At 34.9% G+C, this 25,966-nt stretch overlaps 1 protein-coding gene across 1 annotated transcript in view; it reads right to left on the bottom strand.

Annotated features, from left to right (window-relative positions):
- AP1G1 (adaptor related protein complex 1 subunit gamma 1) overlaps positions 1-25,966 on the bottom strand; it is a 78,841-nt gene that overhangs the window by 26,178 nt on the left and 26,697 nt on the right. The window contains exons 3-10 of the mRNA XM_019455369.2: positions 19,207-19,331; positions 10,680-10,821; positions 9,036-9,132; positions 7,763-7,839; positions 4,466-4,561; positions 3,922-4,002; positions 3,618-3,716; positions 1,051-1,106 (exon numbers count right to left, since the gene is read on the bottom strand). Of these exons, the coding sequence (XP_019310914.1) occupies positions 1,051-1,106; positions 3,618-3,716; positions 3,922-4,002; positions 4,466-4,561; positions 7,763-7,839; positions 9,036-9,132; positions 10,680-10,821; positions 19,207-19,331 (773 nt within the window). The remainder of the gene's footprint in view (positions 1-1,050; positions 1,107-3,617; positions 3,717-3,921; positions 4,003-4,465; positions 4,562-7,762; positions 7,840-9,035; positions 9,133-10,679; positions 10,822-19,206; positions 19,332-25,966) is intronic.

The following is a 25,966-nucleotide window of genomic DNA, read 5'->3' as shown; positions in this document are numbered from 1 at the left end:
TAATGTTGCGGAGCCTGCTTGGGATTCTGTCTCTCCTTCTCTCTGCCCCTCCCCAACTTGTGTGCGCACACTAAATAAATAAATAAATAAATAAATAAATAAATAAATAAATAAATAAACTTTTTAAAAAAGACTATTCAAGTATTTGAAAATTCTTTTGGGGGGGGTGCCTGGGTGGCTCAGTTGGTTAAGCATCCAACTCTTCATTTCGGCTCAGGTCATGATTTCATAGTTTGTGGGACAGAGCCCTACCACTGGGCTCCGTGCTGACAGCAGGGAGCCTGCTTGGGATTCTCTCTCCTCTCTGTCTGCCCCTGCCCCTGCTTGTGATCTCTCTCTCTCTTTCAAAATAAATAAATGAACACTTGAAAAATAAATAAATAAAAATTCTTTTGGAAGGAGGAGATAATTCAGGTGTTATTTACATATTTTTAAATGCTCAACATAAGAAATTTTTTTTTCCTGATTAAAACAGGAAAAAGGGCAAGCAGGATACACTACACAAAGGAATATAACAAAATAAAATACCAATAAATTGATCTACCTAAAAAAATTAGCTAGAGTTCACACATTCCAGGTTTGCTACACAAAATGTTATTTTTCTTCTTAATTTGGAGTAGAGGTCAGCAAATCACAGCCTCTACCTACAAGACTCTAGCCTTCTGCTGTGTGGTTTTATAAATGAATTTTTAATGGAATATAGCCACACTCATCATTTACATAGTCTGTGTGCTTTCATACCAAGAGGCAGAGTTGAGTAGCTGCCACAGAGACTCTAAGGCCCACAGAGCCTAAAATATTGACCATCTGCTCCTTCACAGAAAGTCTGCTGACTTCTAATGCTAACAGTGTAAACAAAAGTAAATTTAGTCATGAGGTAAATCCTCATATTCTTTACAAAACAGTAGTCTTAAGATCAGGCTAAAAATAAAAATCCTGAGTTGAAGTTCTAGATAAGTCATTCAATCCATGTGCAATTTTGAGCAAAGTCACTCTTGAAAACACTGAGTTTATAAAACCAAAGTACAAGATATTTTTCAGTTGACTTACCTAATATTCTTATCATTGTTCAATAAGAAACGACCCAGGATGTTTATGGCTAGGACCTACAGAGAAACAGCACTGGTTAAAAATGGAAGAAAACAAAATATTTGTATCATTTAAGGATCATCTCCTGGCCTCTGATGGTGCAAGCAATTTAAAGGTGGTAGTTGGTATTTCTACAGATTGCTAGCAAAACACAAAAACAAAACAAAAATCTGAAGGCAAACTCTTAAAATCATATTCTATTTCAACAGTAATTGCTGAAAGATTATATTTTAAAATTATATTGTTAGTGGGAGAATAATATTGGTACAGACTCACTGGTGAAAAATCTGGCTATATATATATATATATATATATATATATATATATATATATACATTCTTTTTTTTTTAATATTACTTCTGCCTCAACAATTCTTCTAAGAATTACCTGACAAACACACTTGTACATATGCACATATTTCAGCTCAGATCATGATCTCATGGTTTGTGAGTTCAAGCCCTGTGTCAGGCTCCCTACTAACAGTGTGGAGCCTGCCTGGAATTCTCTCTTTTTCAAAATAAATAAAATAAACTTAAAAGAAAAAAAAAGTGGATTCATTCATGAATGAATTCATTCATGCTACGACATGGATGAACCCTGAAGACATTATACTAAGTGAAATAAGCCAGCTACAAAAGGACAATACTATGATTCCACTTATATGAGGTATCTACAATAGTCAAATTCACAAAGACAGTTAAGTAGAATGATGGTTGTCTGGCATCGGAGGTAGAGAATAATGGAAAGTTATTGTTTAATGGGTACATAGTTTCAGTTTGGGAAAACAAAGGAGTTCAGAAGATAAATGGTAGTGCTGGTAGCAAAACAATGTGAATGTATTTAATGCCACTAAACTACAGTTAAAATGGTAACTTTTATATTATGTATATTCCACCATAATTATTTTTTAATGGGAATGGTCTCTATACATGAATATAGTTTATCTACATGAATAAGGACTAGCTCCAAGATAACATTAGGTGAAAAGAGTAAGGTACAGGGCAATATATATATATGTTAACATTTTGCTCGAAAGGTAGGGAGAAGAAGAGAACTAACCTAAGTTACTTTAAGTTATCTGGATACTGGAATGTTAAAGACAAAAAGAACCATATACAAATACTGGACTCTATCTAGTAATCTGTTTCTCATAAGGCTATGAGCTACCAATTCTTTTATCATTAAGTGATTGAAAGAATGAATAAATTCATGAGGGAGAACTCTCCTTACAGGAGAATTCCAATTATTTAATGAGGAAAAAATGAGGAAAAGAGAAAAGTATGATTGGAACACCATCCTAAATAACTACAGCAGACAAGATTCTCTGATGGATACTAAAATTGGTGGGCAAAAAATCTAAGAACAAGGTATTTGCATAGCCTCAAAGTGTCTCCTTCAAAGTATTTTCAATTACAAGGGAAAAAAATAACTTTACAGTGGAGAGACACAACAGACATCACTTTAACCAAATGATCAAGGTTAATATCACCAGTAATGAGACAAGTAGATAGCATCCTGATATGATACTGAGAAGGGTACATCATTTCTGTGGTGGTCTTGCCAAAAAAAGCATAACCTCAATCTAATTATGAGAAAATATCAGAGAGAGCCAATTTGAGGGGCATTCTACAAAGTAACTGATCAATACTCTTCAAAAATGTCAGTCATGAAAGAACAAGGAAAGACGGAGGAAGTGCCACAGATTGGAGGACACTAAGGAGACATGACAATTAAATGCAATGTGGGATCAAGGATTGGATCCTGAAGAAAAAGGACAGAAGTAGAAAAATTGGTGAAATTTGAATAAATTCTGTAATTTAGCTAACAGTATGGTACCAGTATTAACTTCTTAGTTTCAGTAATCATCTATAGTTATGCATGATGTTAACATTAGGGGAAACTGAGTGAAGGGTATATGGGAACTCAGAACTAATTTTTGCAACTTTTCTGTAAGTCTAAAGTACCAAAAAAAGGTTTCAAAAAGTGGGTAAGAGAAGAAATACACATGTACACAATTTAAATATAAAAATTTCTGAAAAAAACATGTTACAAAAGGATACCACATTCCCCACTAGAAGAATGTGAAAGCTACCCACAGACATTTTCCTCCCTGCACACCTTTTGTACTGTTTCAGTTTTTTTTTTAAGTGTTTATTTCTTTAAAAAAAAAAAACACACACAAATATTTAAGAAAAACTGATTAACTCAAATATGATGTCTCGTTCGAAGTGATGGAAACGACTCAAATCACAGCCCTAGTAAAAACTTTTTTGAAAATGTCTCCTTCACTCAACAGCATCTATATATCTACCTATACCTAAGTTCATCCAAACTTTATTATAATCTATACCAAAAACCTTCAATGGAGGGAGTGATACTTTAGATACCAAAACACAGCATTATATATTCTGTATCTCTTTCCTAAAGTTAATTTCCAAATGCAATTAATTTCCAAAGTACTGAAGTCTAATTATTCTAATTGGAATGCATGTGGGGGGGAGGGGGAGGGAAGATTTAAAAAGACTTACTCGCAGTCCACTCTCTGACTTTATATCCATGATAGTCAAAACCGTTTCATAAAGAATAGCATTTCCTACATTTTTACTAGTCTCCGTATTTGTGGCAACCTGAAAAGTCACAAGAGGTCAGTACATAAGTGATAAAACAACACTTCCGAAAAATATCCAGAGGTAACAAGAGGCATTTTGTGACTAATTACAGCCACTGATGAGGAAACATAAATAAATACTGCTCATCTAACCACCATCAATCACTCAGCTCCCTGCTCTACTAAAATGAAGATTCATTATAATGCAGATTGAGTCTACTCACCTGTGCTAATATATCATTCATAGCTTCACTTGAGTCATCATCATTTCGTCCTAAAATTCTTAATAACCGCAAAATTCGTACCTAATGTGCAAAATACGAGAAGTGTCAATAAATAATGTCTGACACAAAGGAACTTACTTGATATGAAACTCAAATTACTTAAATGAAGTCTTAGATTCCATTAGAAATGGCCAAAATTCAAACAGAAGAATTTTAAACATGATCTTTAGAGAAGTAATGTATGCTTCTATGCCCTAATGAAGTAATGAGACAAGGCACACTTCATCACTTTACAGCTAAAGGATACCACCACCTGCAGGGATCTACTACATTGGCAAGTCAAGTCTCTATGCAATACATAATTTTGACTATTACAACTATAATTTTATCCTGTTAATTTAGCACAGAACTGTGTCACTATTCACTTATTAATGTAATTAGTTTAATCAATTAATTACCAAATTTCTACCGACAAAAACTTAAGAGCAAAGAAACAATCTATTCCAAAAGTATTAATTTCTCCAAAATTCTCTTTCAACCTCACCTGCAAAAAGGGGTCACTGATACCAGAAACATCATGTTCTGGTGAATATCCCGACATGATGAGGTTCTTTAGAATACGAACTAATTGGGGCACAAGCTGCAGAGAAGAAAGATGCATCAAAAAACAGTGCACATCAAAGAATTTCTCATGAACAGGCAGGGGATTTGGCTTAAGAACAGGGTGCAAGGGTCTGAATCCAAAAAAATTCTACTGATACAATATGCTGGTATAATACTGCTGACACTTGATGAATATAACTTAGGAGTATTTAGGCCAAGAACTCAAGAAGGAATGTGTATTTTTATGTGAATTAAAAACAAATGACTTATTTACTCCAGAGTTATATATACAAAGATACTACAAATAACAGTACATCAGAAAGCCTATGGGAAAAAAGTCAAACAGATGCCTACGGGGCATACTACATTTTTACTTCTATAGAACTTGACATACCTAGGTAACACATGCATGTTCAGTTTTTATCCATTCAAACATTTGGATATAAAATGTGATCACCAAAAATACTGGTGATCTTATTAAAATTATAGTTTTAAAATGTACTATCTTAAACAGAGGAAAAAAAATTCTCTGCTCTTAGGATAGGCTAGTTATATAGTCTTTTCCAACAAACAACAGGAATACAAACGCCTTCAGCACTGACCAAGGGGAAAAGACACATGAAAAAATTTATTTTCACCTCAAGAAGATACCAAGGCCATGAATAATTTCCTTTCCCTATTCTCAACTCCCAAGATACAATTTTTGGTAAAATTTTACTTTAGCATTTAATTATACAGACTGATTGGTTGCCTGCTTTCTTGTCTTATTATATTAATATACATTCCTTATGGTCAGAATTCCTTTCTTTTCCTTCCTTTACTTTGTCCATTAGAGTCGTAACACATAGTAGAGGCAAGTCTATGGCCAGGCTGAACTTTAAAATGCTTTAAATATTATCATTCATTTCATTCTGTTGATTGAGCACTTAATATTAAACCCAATTCCAAAACATTTGCCACAACAGGAATTTTTCCAGGCTCCAACTAAAAACTCAATTTAGCTACATAAACAACTCTAAGCACATAAAATTAAGAAAACAAGTGTCCAAAGTGAAGTGAATCACATCTCTTTTAGAGGCAATCAGAACAGCCCCAATTTTGTTGCAGCTCAATTACTTTTCTCAATTACTGTTCTGGCTCTGCTCCCTCCTTATTCCCTAACTCCAAAAGGAGATCAAGATCAAAACAAAAGCCAAGCTATGCCCAATGTATGCACTCCCAACATGTAAATCCCACTTCTAAATGTAAGAGAACATAATCTACATGAATTTAAAGAAGTGTGGCCATAACACTTCAGAATTAAGTGACCCTTAAGTCATTTAAACAAAATTCTAACTTGGACAACTCCAAGATTAAAACAAACTAAACTATGGTGACCTGTAAATTCTAAACAGAATCCTCATTAAATGTGTCATCCATAGGCAGATTTATATTAAAGGTAAAAATAATATAAATTTATAAACTGCTTTAAAATGTGATTAAGCTGGAATCATCCAGTTACCAAGCTCTGCACAAAAAGCAGCTCGCCTTGCATACTTTCCAATGGCCTACTTTTTTGTACTACACATATCCCTAATTATTTGTTTAATCTGATTTCTTGGAGAAATCTTATTTCCTTGGGCTACTAAATTCAGAAATTGTTTTGCTCACTGACAAAAAACCAGCACACCACCTAAAACTGCCTTGGGGCAAAAAGCACAAGTGTCTAAGTGTTCAACATACAGATTCTTGGAACCCAGCTTTATTTTTCAGATGAAAATGTAAGTTGTTAAAACTGATGACAAAAATAAGATGACAAAGGGAAGGGCTGCAGCCATGAAAATCAGTCGATGCCCACCCACTCTACCTCAAAATGCTTTTCATATTCCAAAACTTCCAGAAAAGATTAAGTGCAGGTAAGGGGGAAATAAAGGCTCTAGGTCTGAACTGAGAGCTCAGAAATACATACAGAGCTTTTTAAAGTATGAGGTTACCCACACATGGCTTTAAAATATCTACTTCAAAAAGAAGCAGTGTTTTGTGCCAAGTCTCCAAACTGATCTGGAATTGCCATCATCAAAGCCACTGGGAAACCGTTCAAAGTTTCTCAAGTGAAGATGAAGAAATGGCAAAGAAGGAGGTTTAGAATTCAGGAAAGGCTGCAACTGAAATCCAAGGCTGATTTTGGAGTTGGGAGTTTAAACGACAAGACAAAAACTGGACTAGGGAGTTAGCCAAAACTGCAAGAACAAGTAACTCATAGTATTAAGCACAGCTGCAGTGTTAGTGTATTTTTAAAAGCCACATTTGTGGATGGATGCACAAAAGCTACTAAGGACCTAATGCCAGCATGCACCATCTAAAAGAGGGTTAATTCTTACCTTTTCATTCTAACATACAGCAGGATTCCAAACAGACAACAGGAACAAAACATACAAAGCAAGCATTAGGGACAGATACGGGCCTCATACTATTTACAATTATTTAATCAAGACATGAACATCTAAGGAAAAAAAAAAGGCCAAAAAAAAAAAAAAAAAAAAAAAAAAGAACTGCTATTAGAGCCTCATGATAACTAAAATACAAAGTAGGCCCCATTTATTGAGTGATCAACACCTTATAAAAGGAATTAAACGCATGTAACTACCCAAAGTATAGCTTTCAAGTCCTTACTACTGTCTTCTAAAAGAAAGTGGAGAAAACAAAAATTTCCACTTTAGAATGCTGTAAGAAAGGAAGGGAGGAACTTAAGAAAGCTAGACTTCCACCACCAGTCAACAGCCTAAAATGAATAGAAGGTGACCCTGTGTTACATAAAAGTAATGTCAAATTCCACTCTGTAGTTTTCACCTTAAAAAAAAAAAGTTACCTGTCTTTAACACACACACACACACACACACACACACACACACACACAGGGCGCCACTTACACACACACACAATTCCTGTTTGTAATCTGACCTCAGGTTACATTTCCTGACTTCAATGTGAAAACAGCAGATAAAGCACATGAGAGACTGGTATGTCTGCCAACAATGAGAGAAGACTTCTATTATGAAAGAGAAAACACTGTACTACTGCCAGTTCTTATATGCCTAAATCTGGCTCCCAGCCCTACCACGCAGCAGGGCTGGTCAAGTCCTTTATTCAGTTCAATAGCTTCCTTTCAAAAGAAAATTCATAACTGAGAAAACCATGTGTTTTTCACGAAAATCATTTTCCAATCAAGAAAGGCTTAGGCATATAGAATGGTGCCTACCTTTCTGAAATGTGCAAGCATGTCTGGGCTTCGTTCACACATTTCTGTGAGGAGGACTACAGATGTGTGAAGGACACCTGAAATAAAAGAGCAAACAAAAACTAAAAATGAGGCTCTATATTCAGCTTCATAGAACAGGGCTTTGAGTTCTGAAGGTCAATTCCAAAAGGATAGTTGCTACTTTTATTTTTTACTCTCCCAAAGAAGCTAAGCATTGAGGTGAATACAAAGGAAGTGTTTAATAGATGCCTGATTTAATACTGGCCAAGTGAGTCAAATCAGAATATTTTAAACAATTATGTTACCAAGATAATTGCTAAAAAATGACAACCAACACATGTGTCTCTCCATCTGGGAATATCCATAAGGACATGCTCACAGTCAATATAAGCTAGGTATCATCTGCTCCATACTTTATAAGCTGTTAGCTGAGTTCTGATAATTCTAGAAGCAGAAATCTTATTAAGACTGTAAATTTCCAAATAAAATATATCACAACTCCAGGTAATTATGGATGACAAAGTGAACATGCTTGTTCCACAGACAATAAAAAGGATCTCACAACAGTTCCCACTAATAATAAATAAGTACCCTAACCATTAATTTGTTCAACAAGTATATTCTGAGCCTTCTGGGCACAGGACTGAATTAATCCTTTGGATTAATTAATTAATCCAAATTAAATATACCTTACCATTTTTTCTCTTAGCATTTAGTAGGACACATGAATTTTCTTTACTCAGAACTTGTTTCACTGACTTCAAAATAAGAATAAAATGTCTGGGAAAGAATACCCATGTTCCATTTAATTTCTCTCTCGTTTAATATGAAGGTATCTAAGTACTTATTATAAATTCCTATTACAAGTAACCTAAAGTATTTTCATAAATCTTACATTCCTATCACAAGACAATAAAAAAGTAACTTTTTCTCCTATTATAGCCAGGAAATCAAGGTGTTTTACATATGAAAATCAAGGCTAGGATATTTTGTACATTATGCTAAATATTAATAACTAAACATAGTACTTTTAATATAGTAAAAGTAGACCAAAAATGAAAAACAAGTTAACTATGAAGGCACCAATCTCTAATTATAAAAGCGGGTTATGAGAGGAGAAAGAGATCTGATCAATCAGCCCTTCCTGGAAAAGTATCTATGCACAGAAGAAAGACAACTCCACTGCACTGAAACAGAAGGCCACCACTGCCTGAAGCCTTTTCTCATTCCTCTTTTCCCTCAGTACTTTACAAGTACATCCAAATCACATTACCATGGTTCTTTTCATTCAATAAATTTTTTGTTGCTGGTAAAAACATCTCCATAAGTTCAGGAACCTTCCTGATGACATGAACAGCACATAGTGCTGCCTATAAAAAAAATAAAAAGGACAAAAGATTTATTTCAATTAAGTCAGGGCAACCAATCTTACAAAAAAACAAACAAACAAACAAACAAACCACCAACAAAAAACCATATCAACTAGTTCACCTACTAAAACAAGAAAGAAGAAAGAAGTCAGATATCAGATGTATTATATATTAACTGAGTAGGGCTTTCCAATTTATACTATTTCATTAATGAGAACTTCTAGCTCACCTGTTCCTTAGTTCATACATTACTAAGTAAGTGGACAAAAACTTCCTAGAACATGGTTAACATGAACTTATCAGACAAATATAACTTATGTGGGATTTTACAAAGTTTTGCAGAGACTTCCATCTGTGATAACCATTCTTCTGAGTAAGATACCAAAAGGTTTTAAAAAAAAAACACAATGCAACTGAAAGATATACCACTGCTGTTACTATTAATAATATCTATACCTTCCCCAATTCACTCTCTGCTGATATCAAGAAAACCATTTGAACAATAATTAGCTAGTCTCTACTGAAGAAAAGATGGTCTTGGCTTGTTCACTGGAAAGAAATATACAAAGACTGACTTTGATTCTGCCCACCAAAAGTAACCATAACTACTATTTGTTGGAGTTAAATACCATACAAGTTTAGATATATTAACTAGAAAAGATTTCAGCTAATTCTTCCCAAGTTATATTTGGGAGAAAAAGATTTTTACCAGTCCAGAGGAATGTTTTATTTAATGAAATAATGTATTTTCTGAACAAGAGCAGCCACACATTCTTTAAGAGAAAGCACTGGCTTTGGTTTGCAGTCATCATTAACAGTGTATGATCCTGGAAAACAGCGTGGTCCTTGCAACATCTTGCCTCACACCATTAAAATGGACGCAATATTAAGTGTTCACTTCTTGGGAGTTCTAAATTTTACATCCTTTGTTTATGAAGGTTATAGAGTTCAAGCACAATTTTAAAAAACATAAAATGTTTATATCAACATATAAAAGCAAGTTAAGAGAATGAGATCATTGTCTTCCAATACTATTCCATTTAGACACACCAATTCAGAAAGTGTGTTCTAGAGCATGATTCTCTATAATTCTCTAGGTCCCAATGGAACTGCACTTCCAGAGATTCAAAGGCACTAATGCAAAGACACAGGCACTAATTATTAGAATAAAAGTAAATTCTTAAAGTTCTGTTCATTATTCACTTTAATACTGTTTAGAATCCAGTAAATTAGGAAGTAATTAGGTTTCTAGGATACCCAGTAACATGTTTGTTTATAAATCATTTCCTTGAAAAAAGAGGAATTAAGAGAATTAAGTAAAGTCTTCACACTTATCAACTAGAGGTAATTAGCAATTAAAAACACCACCTCCAAAATTAGTATAAAAATAGATTTTGATTTATAAACACTTGATTCATATATAATCATTTAAAATACATTGACTGCAGAGAAACAGATTATCATCAGAGCTCTCAAAAATAATTTGCCTTCTCATCTCTATAATATTCCCTAATCCAAACGCAAACATTTGGCTTCATTAAAGTTACCTTTTTTCTTAAGTAAGAATTGGAGGTTTTCAGGAGTTTCTCTACCTCTCCTGCAAGATCTCTGCACATCTCTGAAGAGCCCATGCAGCCGAGGGTACAAAGTGCTAGCCCCTGTACATACTGCGTGCTATGATTAAGATCACTGCAAAAGAAAGAGGTAGAAATGAATATGCTTTGCCCGGTGCTCCCCATAAAGAAGGTTCACGTTCACAATCTAATGAGGTGCCTCTGAATGACTCATAATTACTACAATAAGGAAAGTAATTAATAGAATTATTTATTGCAAAAAATGTTTCCTTTAACTTTATTAGACTACCAATAGAGTAAACTGATTGACGGTGTCTCCTACATACTTATAATTCCATGTCTCCAAATACCAAAGTAATAGAACTCTGACGGGTTATCTGTCAAAGACAAACTACTTTAGAAAACTTAGCAAACCACTAAAAATGAAAACTGACAAAAACAGAAACATGAAGCACACCTGTATCTTTAAAAGATTTTTATTTTTTTTCCTCCATTTTTTTTTTTTAAGTAGGGTCCACATCCAGCTCGGGCCTCAATGTGGGGCTCAAAATGACAACCCTGAGATCAAGACCTGAGGTGAGGTCGAGTCAGATGCTTAATCAAATGAGTCACAGGCACCCCTAAAAGATTTTTAATATCCTCTACCACTAACTACCAAAAAAACTAGGATATTTACATAAACCAAAACCTTTTTTAAAAAACCAGAAAAGAGTCCCCACTACTAAAGCATTTAAGATGACTTAAACAGAAATACGTTGAAACCTTTAACCTTATGGTATAGTATTAACCTTGATGTCAGGTTAACTTTTGTTTTTATTTTATGTATTCAAAAGAAAAAATAGTAACTAAAAAAATTAGCTAAATTAAGCCACCTTTAACAAACTAAGCTAGATATTTACAGTGAGGCCAGTATCTAGTGATACAGATAGACAAAATCCTGTTTCTAGCAGACATTGATTACTGTACAAAACTATTTACAAACCAGCCAGGAAGTGTACCTTCAGAAAAGCTGAAATATTAAAACTTGAATCAGTAACTCATCTGTATATTATAATCAATGCTTACTATTCAGAAACTGAATTATTGTATGAGTTATGCTACTTCAACCAGCTCTATGACCATTTTACTATCCTTTAGTAAGGTGGTTCTCAAGGATTTCAGTGGTTAACAGATCTCTGGAAGCCCCCAAGCCTGTCTCAGGGGGTCTGTGAGCACCCAACTATTTTCACAATACTAACTCATTATTTGCCAACTGTACTGACATATACACTAAGGATGCAAAAGCAGTGGTGGAGAAAACTACTGGCACATTACAAGTCAGAGTAGTGGCACCAATGACTAGTAGTCATTGTATTAAATGCCACACAGAGGGAGGAAGGGAGTTTGTTTCACTTAAGCCCGCTTGGGACAAAGCAGTAAAAAAAGACTCGTTTTATTAAATCATGACGTGAGTACACACTGCTATCATGTGATGAAATAGGAAGTATGCAAAAAGTACTACATACTGAAGTGGTAATCTCAGAGAAAAGCACCTGGGCACTTGTAAACTAAACTATGAACTTTTCAAATGTACATGATTTTTTTTATTTGAAAAATAACTGACAACTATAGTTATTAAGATTTGGGTATTTGACAGACATTTTCTGGAAAAAGAGCCAACTAACCCTATCACTTCAAGAGCAACAACTGACAGTGTTGGTTGCCAATGATAAAATCTAAGCTTGAAGTGAGATTCAGAATTTTGGAAAATCTGTACTGCCACAATGAACTTCACAGTCTACCAATACTTTAACTGAGAGAGCAATTTTTTCGAATGACTGAGGCATGGTGTTACAAACGCATACATGAATACAAGATTCAAAGTGCAAGAAAGACCAATGGGTTTAATATAACAAAGTACCAAACTTCACTGTTTCAAATTCCACACGGTAACTAATCCTTAAGAAATTACCCTTAGGGAGTTTTGGTATAGTATCAAACAAGAATATCCAGTTATTAGAAAGGTTATTTGACGGCTTCCTTTTTCTAACTATATTATCTGTGAAAGGCTGGATCTTCTTCATATACTTCAATCAAAACAGAACACAAGATATTGTATGCAGAAGCAAATACGACGTCTAGCTGTCTTCCATTAGGCCAGAAATTAAAAAGATTTACAGAAATGTGAAACAATGCTATTTTTCTTATTTGTTTTTGTCTTGCAAACTAGTTTATTTTTCATTAAAAAACGTTATCTTTGTTAACATTTAAGGAGTTCATTACTGGTAATTTTATTGATTTTTTTTTTTTAATTTACACACAAGTTAGTTAGCATATAGTACAATAATGATTTCAGGAATAGAATCCAGTGATTCATCCCCTACATAGAACACCCAGTGTTCATTCCAACAAGTGTCCTCCTTTTTAATGCCCCTTGCCTGTTTAGCCCTTCCCCCCACCCACAACCCTTCCAGCAACCCTGTTTGTTCTCTGTATTTAAGAATCTCTTATGTTGTCTCCCTGCCTGTTTTTATATTATTTTTGCTTCCCTTATGTTCATCTGTTTTGTAGCTTAAATTTCAGATACGAGTGAAGTCATATGATATTTGTCTTTCTCTGACAATTCTGCTTTGCATAAAACACTCTAGTTCCATCCGTGTTATTGCAAATAGCAAGATTTTGTTCTTTTTCACCGCCGAGTAATATTCCACTGTGTGTATATATACCGCATCTTCTTTATCCATTCATCTGTTGATGGAAATTTGGGCTCTTTCCATACTTTGGCTATTGTCAATAGCGCTACTATAAACATTGGGGTGCAGTGCTCCTTCGATACAGCATACCTGATTACTTTGGATAAATACCTAGTAGTGCAATTGCTGGGTTGTAGGGTAGTTCTATTTTTAATTTTTTGAGGAACCTCCATACTGTTTTCCAGAATGGTTACACCAGTTAGCATTCCCACCAGCAGTACAAAACGGTTCCTCTTCCTCCACATCCTCGCCAACATGTTGTTCCCTGAGTTGTTAACATTATCCATTCTGACAGGTGTGAGGTGGTATCTCATGGTGGTTTTGATTGGTATTTCCCTAATGATGACTGATGTTAAGCATTTTTTTCATGTGTCTGTTAGCCATCTGGATATCTTTGGAAAAGTGTCTATTCATTCACTTTGTCCATTTCTTCACTGGATTATTTGTTTTTTGGGTGTTGAGTTTGGTAAGTTCTTTATAGATTTTGGACACTAAACCTTTATCTGATAAGTCACTTGCAAATATCTTCTCCCATTCCCTTGGTTGCCTTTTAATTTTTCTGATTGTTTCCTTCACTGTGCAGAAGCTTTTTATCTTGATGAGGTCTCGATAGTTTATTTTTGCTTTTGTTTCCCTTGTCTCCGGAGACATGCTAAGTAAGAAGCTGCTGCGGCCGAGGTCAAAGAGGTTTTTGCCTGCTTCCTCCTCTAGGATTTTGATGGCTTCCTATTTTACGTTTAGGTGCTTCATCCATTTTGAGTTCAGTTTTGTGTATGGTGTAAGAAAGTGGTTCAAGTTCATTCTTCTGCATGTCGCTGTCCAGTTTTCCCAGCACCATTTGAAGAGACTGTCTTTATTTTATTGGATATTCTTTCCCGCTTTGTCAAAGATTAGTTGGGCATATGTTTGTGAGTCTATTTCTGGGTTCTCTTTTCTGTTCCATTGATCTATGTGTCTGTTTTTGTGCCAGTATCAAACTGTCTTGATGATTACAGCTTTGTAATACAGCTTAAAGTCCAGAATTGTGATGCCTCCAGCTTTGGTTTTCTTTTTCAGGATTGCTTTGGCTATTCAGGGTCTTTTCTGGTTCTGTACAAATTTTAGGATGGTTTGTTCTAGCTCTGTGAAGAATACTGGTGTTATTTTGAGAGGGATTGCATTGAATGTATAGATTGTGTTGGGTAGTATCGACATCTTAACAATATCTGTTCTTCTAATCCATAAGCATGGAATATTTTTCCTTTTTGTGTATCTTCTTCAATTTCTTTCATAAGCTTTCTATAGTTTTCAGTGCAGAAATTTTTCACCTAGGTTATTCCTAGGTATTTCTTAGGTTAGGTTTATTCCTAGGTATTTTATGGGTTTTGGTGCAATTGTAAATGGGATCAATTCCTTGATTGCTCTTTCTTCTGCTTCATTATTAGTATACAGAAATGCAACCGATTTCTGTGCATTGATTTTATATCCTGCGACTTTGCTGAATTCATGGATCAGTTCTAGTAGTTTTTTGGTGGAATCTTTTGGGTTTTCCATATAGAGTAGCACATCGTCTGCAAACAGAGTTTGACTTCCTCCTTACCGATTTGGATGCCTTTTATTTCTTTGTGTTGTCTGACTGCTGAGGCTAGGACTTCCAACACTATGGTGAATAACAGTGGTGAGAGTGGACATCCCTGTTGTGTTCCTGACCTTAGGGGAAAAGCTCTCATTCTTTCCCCATTGAGGATGGTATCAGCAGTGGGTCTTTTTCATATATGGCTTTTATGATCTTGAGGTATGATCCTTCTATCCCTACTTTCTGGAGGGTTTTTATCAAGAAAGGATGCTGTATTTTGTCAAATGCTTTCTCTGCATCTATTGAGAGGATCATGTGGTTCTTATACTTTTATTAACATGATGTATCATACTGATTGATTTGTAGATATTGAACCAGCCCTACATCCCAGGTATAAATCCCACCTGATCATGGTGAGTAATTCTTGTAATGTGTTGTTGGATCTGGTTGGCTAGTATCTTGTTGAGAATTTTTACATCTATGTTCATCAAGGAAATTGGGTCTGTAGTTCTCCTTTTTAGTGGGGTCTTTGTCTTGTCTGGTTTTGGAATCAAAGTAATGCTGGCCTCATAGAATGAGTTTGGAACAGCTTGAAAAGAATAGGTGTTAACTCTTTCAATGTTTGGTAGAATTCCCCTGGAAAGCCATCCCGCCCTGGAGTCTTGTTTTTTGGGACATTTTTGATTACTAATTCAATTTCTTTACTGGTTGTGGGTCTGTCCAAATTTTCTATTTCTTCATGTTTCAGTTTTGGTAGTTTATATATTTCTAGAAATTTGTCCATTTCTTCTAGATTGCCCAATTTATTGACATGTAATTGCTCATAATATTCTCTTATTACTGTTTGTATTTCTGCAGTGTTAGTTATGATTTGTCCTCTTTCATTCTTGATTTTATTTATTTGGGTCCTTTCCTTTTTCCTTTTTGTTCATTCTGGCTAGGAGTTTATCAATTTTGTTAATTCTTTCCTGATTTCATTGATCTGTTCTACTATTTGTTTTTTAATTTTGGTATCATTGATTTCTTCTCTAATCTTTATTATTTCCTATCTTCTGCTATTTTGGGGCTTCAATTGCTGTTCTTTTTCAACTCTTTAAGGTGTAATGTTAGCTTGTGTATCTGAGACCTTTTTCCTTCTTTAGAAAGGCCTGGATTGCTATATACTTTGCTCTTATGACCTCCTTTGCTGTATCCCAGAGGTTTGGGGATGTCATGTTATTATTTTCATTGGCTTTCTTGTACTTTTTAATTTCCTCTTTAATTTCTTGGCTAATCCATTCATTCTTAGGAGGGTGTTCTTTAATCTTCAAGTATTTGTGGTCTTTCCAAATCTTTTCTTGTGGTTTATTTCGAGTTTTATAGCGTTGTGATCTGAAAACAGGCACGGTATGATCTCGATCTTTTTCTACTTGCTAAGAGCAAGTATCCCAGTATGTGATCTATTCTGGAGAATGTTCCATGTGCACTCAAGAAGAATGTGTATTCCACTGCCTTAGGATGAAATGTTCCGAATATATATGTTAAATGCATCCAGTCCAGGTGCCATTCAAAGCCACTGTTTACTTGTTGATTTTCTGCTTAGATGATCTGCCCATTGCTATAAGTGGGGTGTTGAAGTCCCCTACTATTAGTAATATTATCAATTAGTTTCTTTATGTTTGTGATTAACTGATTTATGTATCTGGCTGCTCCCACGCTGGGGTCATAAATATTTACAATTGTTAGACCTTGGTGGATAGTCCCCTTAATTATGATATAATGTCCTTCTTCATCTCGTTACAGTCTTTATTTTAAAATCTAGTTTGTCTCATATAAGTATGGCTACTCCAGCTTTCTTTTGGCAACCATTAACATGATAGATGGTTCTCCATCCCCCTACTTTCAATCTGAAGGTGTCTTCAGGTCTAAAATGGGTCTCTGTAAACAATACTATTACTAGTAATTTTAAATGAACTAACAAATGGTTTTAATCTTCCCTGAACAAAGAAAGGAAAAGAAAGTAAAGTATAAATTAGCCAGGTTTGCTACTCTTTAACAATTTGAGTATTTAAGATAAAAATTACTGGTAAAATAATGTTTAAGGATTAACTATGACTTTACCATTTAGTTTCCCAGTTCCCAAAAATATTTAGGCAACTTTTCATTTTTCAATGGTTAAGAATCTTTGCATACTGCAAACTTTTAAAATATCATATCCAATTTTTTAAATGTTTATTTATTTTTAGAGAGAAAGAGAGCATGAGTTGGGGAGGAGCAGGGAGAGAGGGAGAGAGAGAATCCCAAGCAGGCTCTGCTCTAACAGTGCAAAGCATGATGTGGGCTCAATCTCATGAACCATGAAATCATGACCTGAACCAAAATCATGAGTCGGATGATGTTTAACCAAATGACCCACCCAGGTGCCCCTATCATACCCATTTTTTAAAGATTCCAAGATCTTTAATGTCTTAGAGCTTTTCTATGCCAATGAACAATGAAGGAAACATTCATTATTAAACATAAAAACTGCTGGTACATTATGATGCCCTATAATACAAACAAAAAACAAAATTTTTAAAAACCCAACATAAAACAAAAAAAACCCATTAACAAATGTTTTAAAAAAACAAAAATAAATGATCCAAAGTCCTTTAACTTGAGCTTAGACTGAGTGCCAGCCAGATCAATTCCCAACAATTAATTCTCTCTCACATTCACTTGGAGCTTGTCTAGGTTTCATTAAAAGAAAGGTTTCTTCTTTACCTATGTGCCTCAATCTTCAACTTTTATCAAGCTATAAACCTATACTTGAGTTTGACATTAACCCTTTAATATGAACTTGCTGCTAAATAGAACTGCCAAATCATTAGCATGTGATTGAAGGCTTAAGTAATAAGGTCAACAGAGCATGCAAGAACAAAAATTAAAGAAACTCTCAGAGACCTCTCCAGAGAAAATGTATGCAAGATTTGTGTAGAATGTAACATCTATGACACCAAGGATCTCGGTCCATTTTTTTTTTCATTCTCCCTTCCCAGAGTTTATAGCAGCTCCTGGCATGCAAAAGGTATACAATACATATTTGTTGAATAAATGAATCAACTTGGTATTTTCATCAGCAATGTTTATTTCAAGGCCAAAAAACAAGATTCTCCCAAAATTAAGTTTACAGACTCAATGTATTTACATAATACACACTGTATTTACAACCAAATCATAATTCTCATTTTGGAATTTTCCATTATTCACTGGGAAATTTTAAAGTAGGACATTACTGACCACAGGAAAGTATAAGAGTTCAGTATCTATAAATTTGATCACCGATACCCCCCTGCTTCTACTTTCTATCAAATAAATACTGCAAATGAAAAAGCAATCTACAAAAGGAGAATAACTATGAACTGACACACCAAAATCAAACTAAAACAAACCAAAAAGTACCGTTAGCCAGTAAGGCCCTCAGAACTTTTATAAGGTTCTAACAGATATTTGCTGTAAGAAGGATGCTGGGAAAAACTGCTAATTCCCTGCTTGGGTACTCTAATTCCTCCAAACAGTAAGCATTCCTCAATTTGTAAGTTGAACAAACATAATTGGACTAGCCAAGCATCCATTAGAGAAAAAAAGACATTCACAAAAATTCACAGGACTAAATATAACCTCATGCAACTGAAATCTTGGATTAGACCACTGACATGCAAGACCTCTATTTTTACATTTAAATAGTTATTTACTCAGAACATACACTGGTAATTCTTTAATAAATGTAACATTTCATTACTCTTGGTATTCAAGGTCCTGGAAATATAAGAAAGCTGTGATTTACCAATGCTTTTTCTATTCTATGAAGGCCTAAATTCTTGTCTCATTGCTAAACTGTGTTCCTATGCCTAAAGATGTACAGCAACACCTTCATTTAATTGTCCCCTATGGAAGGTTTAAACCTTTGCTTAGCCTCTTTACATATAAACTACAAGAGCAATTCAAACATACTTTTTTCTTTTTAAAGTAGGCTTCATGCCCAGCATGGAGCCTAACGCAGAGCTTGAACTCATGACCCTGAGATCAAGACCTAAGCTGAGATCAAGAGACAGATGCTTAACTCACTGAGCCACCCAGGTGCCCCAAACATATTCTAGATGATAAATAAAATCAATAAAGAGAAGCTCTTGGTATTATAAGAAAAACCTAAAAGCACAAAGAGGTCCTTAAAAGAAGGAAAGGTAAGACTTACTTCTTGATACAGTTGGTCATGAGAAGATGGACATCTTGTCTTTCATCTAACAGCAGCATTGCCCCTAAATAGCCAATGCGTTTGTCTGTGAATTTTTGAGAGGCGATAAGCTTCAGGCACTCCAACTGCAAATTAAAAAAAAAAGAAAAGAGAAAGAAATTAAGAAATTGCTACCACAATCAGGAAAGCAATGTTTTTAACCCAGAGTCAGTGGATAGCTAAAATAAATAGATACCAAACTGCCTTAATAAAAGGGAAATACTAACATCTTTGGAAATCTCGATAATAGCTACCAAGTTTTAGAATAGATCTCAGCAAGGTCCTATGATATTTGCTATCCAAATAATCTGTGAGATTTACCTTAGTTCCACAGATTTAAATAAATACTAACTAGTAAAATATTACAATAAAATATTAATAAACCCAATTCCTAATTTAATCCCCAAGTTGTACTAAATGAGCACTCAACTTATGTGTATATTTAAGGTCTGTTTCGCATTTTGAATATCAAAAAACGCAGTAAATGGAAATACATCAAATTGCCAAACACTACCTTAAATATCAGGAATAGGGGTGCCTGGGTGGCTCAGTGGGTTAAGCATCCGACTGTTGATCTTGGTTCAGGCCACTACCTCATGGTTCATGAAATGGAGCCTGGCATGGAGCTTTGCACTGACAGCATGGAGCCTGCTTGGGATTCTCCCTCTCTCCTTCCCTCCCTCTCTGCTGTCCCCAACAAACGTACATGTGTGCACTCTCAAAATAAATAAACTTTAAAAAAAATCAGGAATATGCAACAAGAAAGAACAACGAACTTTAATATAATGGGGAAAGTGCTACATTTAGGGCTTGAGCCATGTAGTAGGGAGAAGTGAGAGTTTAGTAGGATATGAGTAATAAAAATATAGAGGGGAAAAAAAATCCAGAGGAACTCTCTGGAGTGGAATTAACCTAATATGTCTTACGCGATTTCTTCTTTACATAACTATTAAAAATCCTCAGAGCTTAAGAGTCTTTGTAGTTAAACAGTTTGTCTCTCTACTTAGCTTTTCTTGAATGTCACAACTACTTCGATATAATTTATCGAACTATCAACTAACATGGAAAAGGCCAAACATTCCTTCTATAGCAATGGTTTCCAAAGGTGTACATAAGTTAGGCTCTCCAAAAGGAGTTTTGTGAGCTATGTTCCCATTTAGAATCATTTCATCCCAAGGAAAGGGGCCCAAATGCAGACCTGCGTACAACAGTCTAAAATCATGTGACACTACTCCCCATCTGAATTTGCCTCTAAGTTCAAAAGCGAAATTGAGTAATGAAAAAAATTCACAGAACTGTTTCAAGCTATTTAAAAATTGCTCTCTCAATGTATCTGCATTAGAAACACCTAAAGTTGAGGCACCTGGGTGGCTCAGTCGGTTAGGCATCCAACTCTTGATTTTGACTCAAGTTAGGATCTCACAACTCATGAGACTGAGTTCCACGTTAGGCTCTGCACTGACAGCATGGAGCCTGCTTGGGATTCTCCCTCTCGCTTGCTCCCCCCCCCCCCCTCTATCTGCCCCTTCCGCTCTCTCTCAAAATAAACATTAAAAAAAAAAAAAAAAAGAATAAGCACCTAAAGTTAGCAGAATGGCTATACCACCATGAACAAATGAAAGAAGTCTCCAAGAAGAACCAGGATCCAAAAGGGAAACTGAAATGCCTTCTGAAACTGACAAAGATTATATAACAACCCTTCATTTCCTTCTATGCATTCAATTTAAATTTTAAAAAACAATTTATGAAATAGAAGACAAAAGTCATTTTCACAATGTCAGCAGAAAAATTACTGCTGAGGTGAATGAGAAAATTAGAAGCTAAGTATTATCAGAACACCTTACTTTTTCAAATAGAAGGCTTTTTTAACCTTCCCATTCAATAATCCTACAAATGAATATTTTAGCAGTGAAGAAAAGTTCTAATAATCAGGTATCACTAAAATTTTTATCATCCTTATTGAATCATGCTTCAAATAAATTATCTAAAAATTCTGTATTAAGATGAACTAATGAGGAAGATAGACTTTACTCTTATATATTAATACTATTTTGTATTTTTTTAGGGCCAAGTTTTAAAACAGTCACAGTAAAAGTCATCAGTGACTAGTGAGTACAGTTGTTGCTTTTTGTAACACTTGTTTATTTTTTTAAAAATTTTTTAATGTTTATTTTACTTTTGAGAGAGAGAGACAGAGACAGAGAGAGAGAGGGTAAGGGCCAGAGACAGAGAGAGACACAGAATCCGAAGAAGGCTCCAGGCTCCAAGCTGTCAGCACAGAACCCGATGCGGGGCTCGAACTCACAAACCTGATCATGACCTGAAAGTAGGACGCTTAATTGACTGAGCCACCCAGGCGCCCCAGCATTTGTTTAAAACTTATCTAAAAATTAAACAGTGAAAACAAAAACTACAATTTAAAGGGACAAACACATAATTAATTCTTTTTAATATTCCCCATTGGTACAGTAACTTTGCACCAAGAATAAGCATTTACTTTATGAAGATGGCAAATTTGAGAGGAAATATGAGATTACAGACTGGAAATGGCATTTTAAAAACATGCTCCAATGAAGGATTAACTCTGATCATATCTACACTTAGGCATCAGCGGCCAGCAATAGTGCTGAGAAAGTACCATGGTTCATCTTTAAGAATAGTATCTCAGTTTTCAGATGTTGAAAAAGAAAAAGGACGGAGGAGTGTACAATGGGGTTTGGGGTAAATATGAGGGAAGGGCATCCATTTTTGACCAGCAACCACTAAAACCACAATTCTCATGTGAGTTACAGAAGAAAAATAGTAAAATCAATTAAATGCTTCTGCCTCTTAGGTAACAACCTCAAATTCAGTACTACTAATCACTGAAAGCTACCTGAAAAATCTCACCTAAACACTGCTAACTCACAAATCTAGCATATGCTTTAAGACCACAGTAAAGAGTTTAACTTTTATATTCATACAACCACAGAGATAAAAAATAACTTTTGCTTTTTTACACCAAACTCTGTAAGCAAAGTCAAAAGACAAATGACAAAATTGGAAAAAATATTTGCAACCCATTTCACAGATATGAAATCCTATATAAAAGAATCCTAATTGATTTTTTAAAAGATAAATTGATTTTTAAAAAGACCAACTCAGTACAAAAATGGACAAAAAATATGGACAGTTCAAAGAAAACAAAAATAATTCAAACATGAAATGGAGTTCAATCTCATAAAACAAATGCAAACCCAACTAGGTAAATTTACTTTTTAAAAAAATCACTTAACTGTACACTTGAAAAAGACGAATTATATGAGATACAAAATATGCCTCAGTGAAGTTATTAGAAAAGACATGCAAACTGAAACCATAGTGAGATGCTACTTTTTAACCTATTTTATTAACAAAGCTTCACAGTTATAACAGTGTGAGGGCATTAGTGATTGGACATAAACTGGCACAAGCTATAGTGAGAAAGTTCTAGCCTATCTAAATTACAAATACACATATCATTTGACTTGACCATTCCACATTTAGGAACTTACACACTTACATTCACACATGTGCAAAATAATGGGTATTATTTAATTGTAGTATTACTTTAAACAGTAAGACTGGAGGGGCACCTGGCTGGCTCAGTTGGTAGAGCATGAGACTCTTCATCTCAGGGTTTTGAGTTCAAGCCCCACAATGGGTGTGGAGTCAACCTAAAATAAAAAATTTAAGGGGTGCCTGAGTGGCTAAGTCGGTTGAGCATCTGGCTCAGGTCATGATCTCAAAGTGTGGGTTTGAGACCCGCATCCGGATCTGTGCTGACAGCTCAGAGCCTGGAGCCTGCTTCTGATTCTGTGTCTCCCTCTCCCTCTCTCTCTTTTTGCCCTTCCCCCACTCGTGCTGTCTCTCCAAAAATAAACATTAAAAAAAAATTTTAACTTAAAAAATTAAAAAAAAAAACAGTAAGACTGGAAATAAATGTCTATTAATAAGGCATCAGCTTAATAAATTATGATTCATAAACATCACAGAATACAATTCTGGATACACTACCATCAGTATGTCCAAAGAGCTGGAAATACAGAGGAAGCTTTTTTATATTGATATGAGCTAATCTTCAAAACAGATTAATAAGCAGATAGTGCAACAACAGTGTGCTGCAATATATATTTTACAGTGGAGGGGACATTTCCATTGCCTGGAGATGTATAAAATATCTGAGGGATAGACAAGAGATGGTTGCCTATAAAAAGGAAACTAAGTGACTGGAAGAGGACAGAAAGTGGAGTTTTCATCTTATATTCTTTCTTTGTTTTTATTATTTATTTATTTATTTTTTTAGAGGCGGGGGGGGGGGGTGACAGAGAGAGAGAGAAAGAGAGAGAGAATCTCAAGCAGGCTCCACACTCAGCACATAGCCCAACAAAGGGCTCGATCCCATGGCCCATGACCTGAGCCGAAATCAAGAGTTGGACACTAAACTGACTGAGCCACCCAGGCGCCCCCATTATCTATTCTTTTGTATCTTTTAAATTTTGCATCAATGAACTACCATTATCTATTCACAATATAATATTGGACTAGAGGAAAAAGTTTAAAACTGCAGGATGAAGGGAACTTTCAACTATGGTTAGAAAAATTAATGCTATAATTAAAAAGAAAAAACAACCTAGGGAAATTATTCCCTCTCCAAAATTGAATAATATGCAATTTGAAAAACTAACAACAAAGCACTTGAGTCTTGGAATTGTTTTATGAAAACGACTTTGAAAATTTAAGACCAAAATCTTATGAAAATACAACTCAATAAATGGGAAGAATCAGTTTTAAATAACTTAAATTTATGATGAAGGATTACTGTGCTATGCTATTATTCCTGTAATGCTGCAGGACCTTAAGAAGTATGTCCATTCCTTATCTCTAATCCCCATGATGGCTATGTTTTTTTCCGCTGGCAGTTATTTTGTATTTTTCACTAACTATCAGTGTCTTTCTTGTCAACAACACTCTTAACTACCACTGGCTTTTCAACAGCAACCTTCTCACTCTCCCCCCCACCTTCCACCCCAAAGGTCTCATTGTGGTAACTCTCAGCTATTCACTGATTTTCTTTATACAGGATTTACTTTCCAATTGTTTTTGAGATGCTATGGTTTTGCTTTAATTTCGTAAATTACTAGCTTACGAAACTAGTACCAATGTATCAAACATTCTCACAGATACCCAGTTAGAAAGGCACACAAAAGGAAACCAACATTTGGATATATATCATAAGTGTGATACACATATACTTATCCTATGAAACATATATATATGAATATTTATATACTTATATACTTACATAAATATTTGTGACAATTATGCACAAGCTACTATGAAAACAAATTAGGAAGGGCACTCATTCAGGTTAGAAACAGTAAAAAAACATCAGAGAAAGATTCCACTCTCTTTATGTAACACATAGTGGAACAGAAAGAAGCAATTTGATTTACAGTCATAATCCTGGGTTTAGTTTAAGAGAACTAAAGTTATTTCAACAACCTGGGCCTCAGTTTCCTCATCACTAAGATAATCAGGCCATGTCATGAAAGACCACCCTAACACTGCCCTCCACACCCTGCTTTCAAGGCAAATACAGTAGTCACTAATTCTCTACAGCTGATCCTTAAAGTGGCCTAAGAATTTTTCTCAGCAGAAACATTCCAGGCAACCATTAGCAACAAGCCTAAAAAAGTGAAGTTACCAGCTCCCTCTGGAATAAATACAATGCCTTAAGAATAGTGGTTTCCAAACATGACTGATCAAAAGCACCTGGGAAAGTTTTGAAATAGGTAGGTCACCCCCAAAAACATCCTGATGGAATAGGTTTCAGGTAAAGCCTGACAATTTGATTTTTATAAACATTTTCCAGATAACTCAGTGTTTCAATTTTCTCCAAATTTCAAAGCACTTTCTTTAAAAAGGTTTCTGGCCTTGTTACATTTTTCTACAAGTACAAATACTGCCCTTTATCAACATTTAATCTGGTTGCCCTTTAAGAAAAAAGCTGCACCTATTTTGTTAGCCTTCAGAACAATTTCCCACAAGGTCAAATGCACATGTACATTTGCTTTTAAATTTAACATTTGAGCTTTATGATGTAAACAATCACCTTGATAAAAAGATACACATAAACATTAATGGATCTGCAACTGATTGGTTAGGTATTTTAAAAAGCTACCTTTATTTCAATATTCAGAAAAAACTTTCTAGTTTATACACAAACACACACACATTTAAAAGTTGACCCTGTAACTGCTTTACCACTATGTAGTCTGGCAACATAAAAATCTGTATTTGAGACCAGTCTATTTCATTCTTCCAGCAGAGGGGGGGAAAATAAAACATTTAACAGTGCTATTGCATTCCATTTCTGTTCTTCAGAAAATTATGAAATATTTCACTCCAAAATACACAAAAATCATGTAACACTCCTAACCCACACCAACCAGCTTTATCAACTTTTAACATTTTACCCTTACTTTTACATTTTTTCATATAACAAATTCAATGGAAGCCCTCTATACACTCTGCCTCAATTCCATTTCCTTCTCTCCATCCCACGAGTAACCAAAACTCAAAACTGCTGTTCATCATTAAATTGCCATGCCGTATGTCCTTACTACACATGTTGGTTGTTTTTGAATGTTTTACGGTTTATATTAAGTATCATACCATATTCCTCTTTTCACTCAAGATC

The sequence above is a fragment of the Panthera pardus genome, unplaced genomic scaffold (genome assembly GCF_024362965.1).
Source record: "Panthera pardus isolate Hobbes unplaced genomic scaffold, ASM2436296v1 HiC_scaffold_19, whole genome shotgun sequence".
Lineage (NCBI taxonomy): Eukaryota > Metazoa > Chordata > Mammalia > Carnivora > Felidae > Panthera > Panthera pardus.
Note: the sequence above shows the minus strand (reverse complement) of the source record. Positions and strands in the feature narration are given on the sequence as shown.